Source organism: Conger conger, chromosome 4 (assembly GCF_963514075.1).
Source record: "Conger conger chromosome 4, fConCon1.1, whole genome shotgun sequence".
Taxonomy (NCBI): Eukaryota; Metazoa; Chordata; class Actinopteri; order Anguilliformes; family Congridae; genus Conger; species Conger conger.
Window position 1 is genome coordinate 29,460,352 of NC_083763.1, and position 11,126 is coordinate 29,471,477.

The window sequence follows — 11,126 nt, forward strand, 5'->3', positions numbered from 1 at the left end:
GTTTTTGCAGCTAGTGATTTGCATCTTGCAATGTAACCTCTGTCTTCTGTAAACAGTAGTTACTGACACATCCACACCGGCTTGCTGAAGAGTGTTTCTGATCTGTGAGACAGGCCTTTGGGGATAATTCTTCAGTCATAATTCTTCGGTCAGTGCTCTCTTTCATCTTAATGATGTTCCAAATAGTGTATTTTGGTACTGTTTTTTTCTTATTTATCAGCCTAAAAATGGCATCCCTGACTGTCATTGGGACAAAGTTGACAAACAACATGTTGACAAACGGCAATAACAAAAACCACTCCAAAAGCAATTAATATCCTAGAATCAAGACTCAATATTGAAAGCTTTCTTATGCCTGCACTAAGGACATAATGTTTAATAAGAAACAGCTGAGAAGCCAACGGTCCAATGACTTTTGGTTCCCTTAGCTTTTTTGTACTATGTATAAAAAGGGATGCATTTTAATCTGCATTTTAACCGCATCTTCATTGTTTCATTTAAACTGAAATGTGCTAGACTATAGAGGCAAAATAACAAAAATTATACCACTCTCCAAATACTTCTGCATCTTAAGGCATATATGGTAGAGATTGTATTGTCATCATGCGAAGCATTTAAAAGCAGTTTGCATAATCTCTGGCATAATATATGCAAATTCTACTTGCTGTTCATCTGTGTGGGATAAACCATGACTTGTCAAAGTGAGAATAAAGCACAAATTATTTCTGTGACTAACATGACCTGTTTTCATAATCTGTGTTTTTACAGAATATTTACAGAAGCAATTAAATATGGTATGAAAATGAACACTGAAACAGGAGGTACTATATACTCATAAACATAAACTGCATGCCACAACAAGAACAGACAGTAAAGCCATATTAAATCCAGAATACAAAAAATGTATAACATATACAAATGCAATATAATGCTTCGTGCCTTCACTATATTTATCTCAAACTTCATGCAGGTGCAATCATTATTGATGCAAATTCATAAAATAACATACTACATATCTGTGATTATAATGTTTTTGATTGATACAAAATGTCAAGATGATTCATTTACAAATCTTCACATTTGTCATTTGAGACCAAACTGTAATTTGACTAAATGAAATAGATATATGTCGTAGAGAATATGAAGATTGTATATTTAAAAAGATCTTCATTTATAGTGAGATATGTTTTAAATACGTAGGCTTATTAGGCTATACTCAGAAAAATGTTTTTTTTTTTTTATGCATGTCCACTAAAATGTTTTTGTACATATGTTTTTTATCATTTAAGAAAAAGGCACACCGGTAAAATGAATTACATTTCAAATTAAAATGAAAACATATACAGAAATACATGGAACAAAAAACAGCTTGACTACATACAAGACAAAGTTAACTGAAATTCTGATATAAAGCAAAGCACAAAATAGTCAAGATTGGTCACTGTTCAACCAGCCTAAGTACTTACATGGAAAGCAGTACTTACGATTAGGGGTTTAATTTAAAACTCCATTACTTCTGCAAAAAATGTTTTACTACAGTATAATTCCTTGTAAATACATTACACCCAAGAGCTAATTAATATGAACACAATAGAGTTAATGGAAAATAAAAAATAATGTGTATTATGCCAAAAATATATATATTTATAGAATACACATATGATTATTTCATAAATGCTATTTTAGTAACTGTGCAGTTCAGCAGCATGTGCTTAATAAGTCAACAGTCACCTGTGTTTCTTGTTGTCATTATTTTTTGTTTTGTTATAGCTATAATTCTTGCTGTTGCTGTATTAACTGTTTGTTCCTGTGGTTACTGCAATCACTGTTTGTTGTTGTTACTGCAATCAATGTTTGTTGCTGTTCTTACTATAAGCACTGTTTTTTCCTGTTGTTACTGTAAGCACTGTTTTTTCCTGTTGTTACTGTAATCACTGTTTGTTGCTGTTGTTACTGTAATTAGTATTTGTTCCTGTTGTAACTGAAATCAATGTTTGTTCCTGTTTTTACTGTAATGAGTATTTGTTCCTGTTGTTACTGTAATCACTGTTTGTTGTTGTGGTGATTGTGCTGATGCTATTTTTTCTCTCTGTTTAGTGATGGGAGAGTGAGGCTTCTTAACTCCTTCGTGCCAATACTTCTATAGCTCTCCACAATAATTACAATGATACGTTCAAAATCAGAAAGTCACCGTAAATACTTGATAGCTCCACCAACTCTGTGGTTACAGAAGTGTTACTCTCCTTTCATCACACTTGTTTTGTGCAAAACAATTGCCATTCTTTCGTGCAACCAAGAAACAAAAAAAAAGAAAAGAAGCATCCTTACAGAATCACGATGTCACCCACAGGATTGAGATGTTGGTGCCTCCTTCGTGGGTGATCTGGTTGATGCGACCGCGCACACAGTCCAGGGTGATGAAGACCATGGTGCCATTGTGGACCTCAAAGGTGGCTCGCAGTCCCACGCTGGTCCACTCGGCACCCTCTGGCATGTGCCCGCCCACCTGCTGAGCCACCAGTGCTGACTGGGCCTGGTCTCCCTCTTGCCGGTGGAGGACCAACTTCACCAAATTGCAGGAGTGGATCAGCTTCAGGTTGAAGGCCACGTTGGCCACCCCGCTCTCACGGAAGACAAAGTTCTTGCGGGCATACTGCCCGGTGGCTACCAGCTGGACCTGAGGCACGCTGCCACTCACCTGTTGGAAGCTGAGGGCCTTGTGACGAACGGCGCCGGATGGAAGGCCCATCTTGGAGATGGTGGCAGAAAGGGCAGAGCTGGCGGCCGAGGGGATCCAGATCAGGCTGAGTGTGCTGATGCCGGTGCCATCGCCGAAGTAGCGTACGTTGCAGTGCACAGGCGTGTGGATCTCAAAACTGAGCATGTCTCCCGCTTCCACGTTTGCCACACCGGAGAGGGAGATGGACGTGTCCCTGTAGTTCACACCAGACTTGAAGACCTCCATGAGCTCTGTATTGGTGGCGTTCCTGTTGAGGTAGGAGACGAGGGAGTAGCCCTCCCGGATACACGTGTGACCCATGGAGTAGATAGCCTGCTGGATCACAAACTTCACCACCCCACTCTCCGTGAAGCGCACCGCCCGGCTGTCGTGCGAGAGGCTCAGCATGTAGGGGTCTGAGACAGAGATGACTTTGAAAGTAGGGCGGTAGGTGGTCTGGTAGTGCACGGACACTGAGGTGTGGGCTGTCATGGCTACCGCGCCCGTGTCATGGGAGAGCCAGAGCAGGCTGAAGGGCATTTGGAGGTCGTAGACGTGCAAGTCTTTGCTCTGGTTGCAGTGGTGGTTTGGGCTCTTCAGGAAGAGGGACAGGGAGTGGTTAGGTTCCACCTCGGCAGCACCGCTCACACTGACGCTCTGGTAGAACTTGCTGTCCGGCTGCTCCACCCGAACCCCGCTCAAGTCGTGCCCGTCGTCCTCACTACTATTCATCCTGATTGACAGCTGGAGGAAGTTTCTGCAGTTGTGCTTCAGGGCGAAGTTGTGGTCGGCCCATATTAAGCCGTGCACCTGGAAAGCCAGTGCCCCCTCCTGGTTAGAGAGGAGGGTGCTGGGCTCTTTTCCATGGATATTCAGCTGCATCCCAGGATATATTTGGCTAGAGGGGTCCTTGGCAGGGGGCAGAGAAACCATGGCGGCCCAGCACTGGGACATCTTGACGTCGGAGGGGGAGCCGCATACCGTGTCACTGGTAGCTGAACAGGCAAAGGCCACAGGCTCTCCATCACAATCAGAGCAGGCCTGGCACTCCTGCAGCGCTTGGTTGTAGAAGTAGTCATGTCCACATACGCTGGCGGCTGCTTCCCTCTCAGAAACACCCAAGCACCTGAACCCACCTGCACAACAACAACCTATCAGCACCGCATCGTTTTCATGTCATGCACAAAACACCGTTCAAATCCTTCTTTTATACATGTTCTGTACACAGCCTTATTTATTGACTCTTACCAGATAACAACTGATAATGTTTTATGAATGATGTTTTTTCTGAGGCATGGTAAGGAGGTCCGAAAATTACTGTCACTCTGCATTTGTATCTCTTGTGCATGTTGCTGGGTTGTAATGTATGGATGGTTATTCTTCCATGAAGTAGAAAGGTCACTGGGGGCCCTCATAGCAACATAATATACAACATAGTACACATAAAAACATAGTATACATAGCAATACATTTTCATAATGGGTTAGCTCTTGTTGTGGGTTGTGCTCCCAGACTCCCAGGTATTACTGAAAAAGAGACTTCCACTGAAGTTCTGTGTTGACCAAAATGGATTGTGTCCGTGTATCTTTGAATGCTCAAGATATCACATGGGTGTAATCTTGTCTGTGCACCAAATTCCCCCCTCTAGGATAACATGGTTCTGACTAATTGGTTAAAGAAGGAGAGTATCCATATATGCTAACAAATACACTTATATACAGTACATGAGGGAAGGTTACAGATAATTAGCTTATAATTTAGTCATAATTTAGTTTACAACAAACTCTTCCTAATGACAACAAAACACGGCTAGCTATGGCTGAAACATCACCAACAACACACAGCACATTTCAGAATTCCAATGTCTTCTTAAAGTCATGAGAAGAAGATGCAAAGAATAATAACAAAGTCAGGGTGACATTCTTCTGTCTGATTATATATACTTTTCCTGGTTATTTTTTTGGAAACAATAAGGAAAAGTTTTAAAAGTAGTGATGTTTGATTAGAGAAAAAAAACTTTTCAAACAATTCCTCTAAAAACATTATTTCTCAAAGATATCAATACTGAAATGAACCTTTTTAAGGTAGATTTGCACTGCATTGCGTATGTTCTTCCGACCTTACCTGGAGTGTTGAGGCATTTGACCCTCTCCCCACAGAGGTTTGGTATTTCAAGACATTCATCTCTGTCCTGTAGAAAAACAACTAAATTAATCACCCTAATTAGCTGTGGGGAACTAACATTTGCATTTTTAGAAAGTTAAATGAATTATTTCTTGCTTTCTTGTCATGAATATCATACAGTATGTATATTTTTATTTTAGAACAGTACAGAAAGACACTGCATATGAAACCTACAGTCAGACAATAGTGAATGTACTCTTGTTTTCATTTGCTGTCCTTCTACATTCCTTAAATAAGTATTTTCTTATTTGTGTTTTTGGCATGCTACCTTTTACTCATAAAGTGCCTTTTGTTTTTTTGGACCCCAACCTACATGATGTTTCATTTATGGGAAAACTCAGTTGCTTCCCAAAAATGCCCAAAGCAGTCTCAGACAGCTTGATTTCAAAGCTTAACTTAGTTTAAAGACAACCAGTTCTGACAACCAGTTCTGTTTTCCTAATATTTAAAGCTGAATATTTCACTGAATATCTGTTTAGCGAGACCTGGGACAATACCATTGCCAATGGTATTGAATTTGCCCTTTTAGTATTGAACTACATATATTATAAAAGCCTAACACTGCATATTATCTGCCACCAACAGGAACCTAGAAGTAGAGAATGGAAAGAATGCTTGGGTCTGACCATCTGGTTACTATAAATCTGGGATTGAAATGTGGGATCTCTGGATCTTGCTTGATTGCAACACATATGGCAATTTACCTGACATATACGATCCGAAGTGGGTGAGCACTGGGAGACCAGGAAGAACCCAGAGGGGCACATGGTGCACCTCTCACACCTGGGTGTGTCCCTCTGGAAGTCGCAGTACTCCTCCGGCCCGCAGGAGCCGCAGTCCAGCAGGGGGTGTCCCACGTCCATCACCTTGGCATCCACGTCCACCTTGTAGGACTTCTGCAGGTGGCTCCTCACCTGGTCCTGCAACCCTTGCAGGTGGCTCTCGAAGTAGCTCTGAATGTCTCCCTGCAAGCTCTGGAAGGACATCTGCTTGATGGTCTCGGAGAGCATGCCGTACTGCACCTTGATCAGGTCCATCTGCTCGTACATCTTCCGCTGCTGGTCCAGGATCTGGCGCTGCTGGCTGATCAGGGTGTCCTGCTGCTCCGTCAGGCTCTGCTGGAGGTCCCGGATCACCACTTGCTGGGCCCTCAGCGTCTCCACAAATTTCTCCTGCCCCTTGGCCAGCTGCAGCTGCAGGATGAGGGCATCCTCGGAAGGAACCTCATTCTCACCTGTGAGAGGACCCAGAGGATCACGTAATACCCATGCATCCGGTTATGTCACCCACCCCATCTCAAACTGACTTATGCTTGGGGGAGGGTGGATGTTCCCTATGCATAGAGATAGGTATCAAAATCTTTCTATGATTTGCAGACAGTTTGCTGCCAGACTATAATTTTTTCTTCTTTTTATTTTGTTCAGCTGCTCTGCAGCTGTCTACGTGTAACCCAACAGATGTGCTTGTCTAAAATAGTTTTTGGGATGACTGTCAAGAAAGTCTCCCCTTTGAGAGCATGGTAGCAATATCGTTTTTTTTTCAGACATATATAATACAGTATGGTGTGCTGTATTAAACCATGCTGTGCATTTATTCAAAAGTTGTGTATTTTAACTGTCATTCTGGCTTAACTACGGATTTATTATTGTCTCACAAATCATTAAGTCAGCAATGTGTCTTGTACCTTACACAAAACATTTGATTCACAAATATTTTGTATCATCCAAACAAGATAATTTGTTCACAAATGTTTTTGCACTCGCAAACTCACTCTCTCAATTCTTCACAAATGTTATTTTTTTCTGAGAAGCAGCCCCGGTTCTTGACTGAGTCATAAATTTTAGGTGGGTACTTTTTATTCAGGGTACAGTGTGTTTTGGCTCTGTACTCCAGCACATTGCATTTGAAAAGAAACTATGAATATGAGGTTACAGTGTAAACTGTTAGCTCTGGTTGGAGGGTATTTACATCCGTTTTGAGTGATCTATGCATGAATTACAGGATTTATTTTTTTACACCCCTTCCTCTCTCCAGTAATAATACTGGTCTAACGATTTTGTTAATATTTGGTTAAATTCTCTTCGCATTCCGACAGCTAGCAATAAAGCAACTACTCTGGAAAAAAATCCAATATCTGTAGCTGTCCAAGGACAGATTTTCAGGGACGTTCGTTTTTCATCGCTCCCTAGCTAACATCCAATGAGGCCAGCTCAGGAGGCAGACTTACCTGCCTATCAAAATTGTGGCACCCGTCCCCAAGAGGCTGACTGGAGAGGAGAGGGTGGGTTTTTCACTACTACTGTATACATTCAAAATCTTCTTCTTCAGCCCAGATTCTGCTCACGCCCAAAGTTTGCCTGCCCCAGCTTTAAAGAACAGCTATAAATGTACTTAACCCTTTCAGTAACAAGGCCAGTATGAATTGGCTCCACACAAATCCCAAGGGGTTTTGGCTTCAGTTGAAGAAATTTTGAAATACTTCACCGTGTACAGGAAGTAAAAGTGGCTACAGTTGGCCTTCAATATTTCTGTAATTTGTGAGAGAAGGGGCAAGGCACATTTCCCCGCCCCTCTAGATCCAGCCCTGCTTCAATTTAATCCTTAACCCCCTAGTGGCCATGGCGCCAGCATCACGAGACTGCTCAACTCAGACATTCAGCGCTCACCCTGCTGTAAAATCCACTTGTATTTAAAAAGACATTTCAGAGCCCTTAATCCTAGTGTTTCCCAACTCCAGTCCTCGGGACCCACATGGTTTTTGGTTTTTGTTGTAACCAGTAACTCACACACCTGATTTAATGATTGAACCAATCAAACCGCAAAAATGCCCTTGATTAGTTAAATCAGGTGTGTGAGCTACTGGTTACAACAAAAACCTTCTGGCAAGTGGGTCCCAAGGACTGGAGTTGGGAAACACTGCCTTAATCCAGTCTGTATTGATCAGGAAGTGTTTTATCTAATATAGGAAAATATATGCTTTCTGACAGTGTATGACATCTGTGATTTTCGCTGCTTGAAACCTATTTCTTTCACTGCTTGAAACAAATTTTTTGGAAGATTTGTAAATCCGCAGACTCGTGGCTAAACCAATTTCAAATCCAATATGCTGGAGTACAGAGCCAAAATTACAGACATTTTGCCGCTATCCAAATACTTATGGACTGCACTGTATACTGCTTGTGCACAAAGTGGGCCCTTGCCAATCAGATGCAACTGCTTTACTGGTCAGAGAAACTTGTAGCTGGGTTGATTATGTTCCAGAAAGCCTATTCAAAACGTTGATAATAGCATTCCTATGCACGCACTTCTGTACAAGTATGCAACTGTCAAACAAACAAAAGTCATAATTACTCTGGAGAAATTCAAGGTAAATAATGGACATTACATTGGTGTTTCTCCTAAATAGCAGGTTTTTGGAATTATAAATTATTATGGATTGATTGGAAAATTGATTGAAAATGAAAAAAAATGAATGAATGCGAATAAACCCACTCTGGCCCGTGGGTGCGACTTTAATTATTTGATAAAATGTGTGATTTGTGTACCAAATTGGCTGTGAAAAAGAAATGCTGACACCAAACTAAAGTAGAATAGAAACTTAAAGAATCGATTCTGATAAGCAATGATTCTCACTCCAGAGTCAACTTTCCTGGAGTCAACCCATTACTCTGTCACTGGTCAAGTTGTTGAAAATTGAGTTTTTCGGAGTCAACCGCCCATCGTAGTGACAGGACAACCGGTCGGCAAGATATAATGGTTGTCTCAGGCGTTGAAGGTGTAAATCATAAAACATACGGCTTCAAATTTCTAAGTAAAACTAAATTTGTACTATCCTATTAGTATTTGAGAGGAGCTGATGAAAATGTTGGCCAACATGGTCATGCGTAACACTTGAGCTGAATTGACACTTGCAACACTTGAGTAGGCCTATCACGCTGTAAAAGGGTAAGCAATCGTAACCGTCAGTCTGCAGTTTCCTAGCTGTAACATTTTATATTGAAATTAAGTAAGCTTGCCAGTTTGCACACAATTTATTGCAGTCCTAGATAAAGTTATGTCCCACAATGAAATCGCCTATATTTTTGCTCACTTTGTTACTTAACCATCTATAGCTAGCTAGCGAGCTTATGTTAGCTGCGTATCAAGCAATGGTTCAGACTTTCTGTCTTTGCCTTCAACACAATAATGGTATTAGCTTTGTATAGTTATGTTTTAAAATTAATGTGTGTACTCAAAAGAAGCTAACTAAAATAAGTTTTGTTGAAAGTATGTAGGCTATGTTGTACACACATGCTGTGGTTCATCGGAGTAATGTGGGCTTTATTGTAGGGATGTAATAAAATCGGATTGCCTGGAAAAAAAACTAGTTGTGAATAATATTGCACATATATTGCTGTGAGGAATGTCACATCCACAAATGAATGGAAGCAATTCCACATGTAATTGTCAAATTAATGCCCATTGCCCATATATTGGTAAACCCTTTGTTCCTAAAAAAGTAATACCCTTTGTTCGCGTATTACTATATTTGTCTGTTCGGGAGATGCATGTTTACAAAAACATATTTGAGAACCAATTATTTCGTTTGTAAGATACGAATAATATGTGTGAATCTATAAATTGGCTAGCCTATGGTTCCTATTAATTATTTATGAGACAATAAGCAAATATTTATCAGATCGAAAACTGTGATGTGTAAAATCAATTTAGCTTTTCTGTTTAAAACTAAATTACACATTCGCGTATTTACGTAATAGGCGGACAGCCTATTTGCGTTGATCAGCATGCACCCAACCAGCTGGATTCAGCACGTTTATTTAACCTGGCTTTATGTCGCACGTGAGCTGAAATCCCAGAGGAGCGCCCCCGAGTTCTGACGCAGGGTATCCAAAGTCCGGAAATTCCCCAAGACCCTGAGCGGCTCTGTCCTGCATGTGGACCAAGGTGGGCTGACTGACGGCGTCCTCGAACCCTGCTGGACAGCTTTCCCCCACACACGGTCTTGGTCTTGGCTTCGGCCGTATCCTCATCGGCAGTTTGCATTCAATGCCCCGGCACTCTCTTGTGTCGTTACTGGCTTGTCTTTGAGGTGTAATGCAATCCGCCCCAGTGCATCCATAACTAACTTCAGAGGGTCTCATCCTTGCGCTCTCCCTGCGGAGGTCGCTGCCTCCACGCTGAGGATGAATAATCGTGTACGGATCCGATATAGCTCTGGATGGAGAACTAGGGTGATGGGTGTTGTGGTGGTTGGGCGCGATCTGTGCTGACCTGCCCTGTGTCGTTGGAGTAAACTGCCAAGGCTGTCGAGAATAACGCCCCTGGCAGTGCGTCCCTATGCATGGTCTGGAGTCTGCAGTCTCCGCGGTGAAACAGTGCACTCCTCGGCATATTTCTGCCACACTTCCAACAATTACAAAGAGTACAGTGCGCTGCAAAAGAAACAGCCGTGTTCTAGACACTATCATGTTGTTGTCAGTCTGTCGTTCTGAGGGGAGAGAAAAATCTCAACATTATACAGGCACTGTCATCCATAATTCTTGATTTATAGAAAACACACAGTCCATCCTGAATATTTTTCATGCAATAATCTGAAGCAAAAAACGAACCATGCGAAGTAGCCTAATGGAAATATTACATAGGCTACATTTCATTTTCATTACAGGCTTACGAACTCACCCAAACACTATTTCTCATTGTCGTCACATACTGTATTAGCCTTAGTTTTCCATTGTAACTTATGAGTCGGTAGCATCATAAAGATGTAACAATATGCTGTAAAGAATGTCTGAAACAGAGCGATAACACCAAGCACGATGTCACCCAATATAAAGAACAGTTTCTGAGTAACTGAAAATTACCTGCCGTTCTTTGATTCAGTGCCCGTGACCTGTCGGTGTGTCAGTAGCACGGACAATGAGGCTCGTACATTACTTCCTTCCTTAGTTTCTGACCCACTCTGAATGGTTTTGAAGAAAATGTCAGTATATGGCATTCCTTAGACTTAATTAGCATCAGGTTTCTCCTGAGGTTTCCAGATTAACCCTTCGCGTTCTCCACTCCGAGCCGTCTTGATTCCTGCGATCATAGGGTTTTTGAAGTTCGTTTCCAGAGTTCGTTTAGCTATTTGGATATTTTGTTATAGCCTATATTTTCATGTTTCAGAAACAAGGCAACGTACGCATTTTAAACCTCACAAGCGCTGCAGGAATGGAATAGAACA

General features: G+C 41.5%; 1 protein-coding gene across 1 annotated transcript; it reads right to left on the reverse strand.

Moving 5' to 3' along the window:
- Positions 1-742: 742 nt before the first annotated feature.
- nell3 (NELL (neural EGFL like) family member 3) lies at positions 743-10,872 on the reverse strand. The gene is made up of 5 exons (XM_061237501.1): positions 10,765-10,872; positions 9,726-10,391; positions 5,608-6,137; positions 4,844-4,910; positions 743-3,855 (listed from the first exon to the last, which is right to left on the reverse strand). Exons 2-5 carry the CDS (start codon positions 10,369-10,371, stop codon positions 2,333-2,335), a joined length of 2,766 nt encoding a protein of 921 aa, XP_061093485.1. The 5' UTR covers positions 10,372-10,391; positions 10,765-10,872; the 3' UTR covers positions 743-2,332.
- Between the last annotated feature and the right edge of the window lie 254 nt (positions 10,873-11,126).

Coding starts and splice junctions, on each gene's coding strand:
- nell3 (XM_061237501.1), bottom strand. CDS start 10,371: ATGATAGTGTCTAGAACACGGCTGTTTCTTTTGCAGCGCACTGTACTC. Junction 6,138..9,725: donor CACGTGCGACATAAAGCCAG/GTTAAATAAACG, acceptor GTCCTCTCACAG/GTGAGAATGAGGTTCCTTCC. Junction 3,856..4,843: donor CAAATGCCTCAACACTCCAG/GTAAGGTCGGAA, acceptor GTTGTTGTGCAG/GTGGGTTCAGGTGCTTGGGT.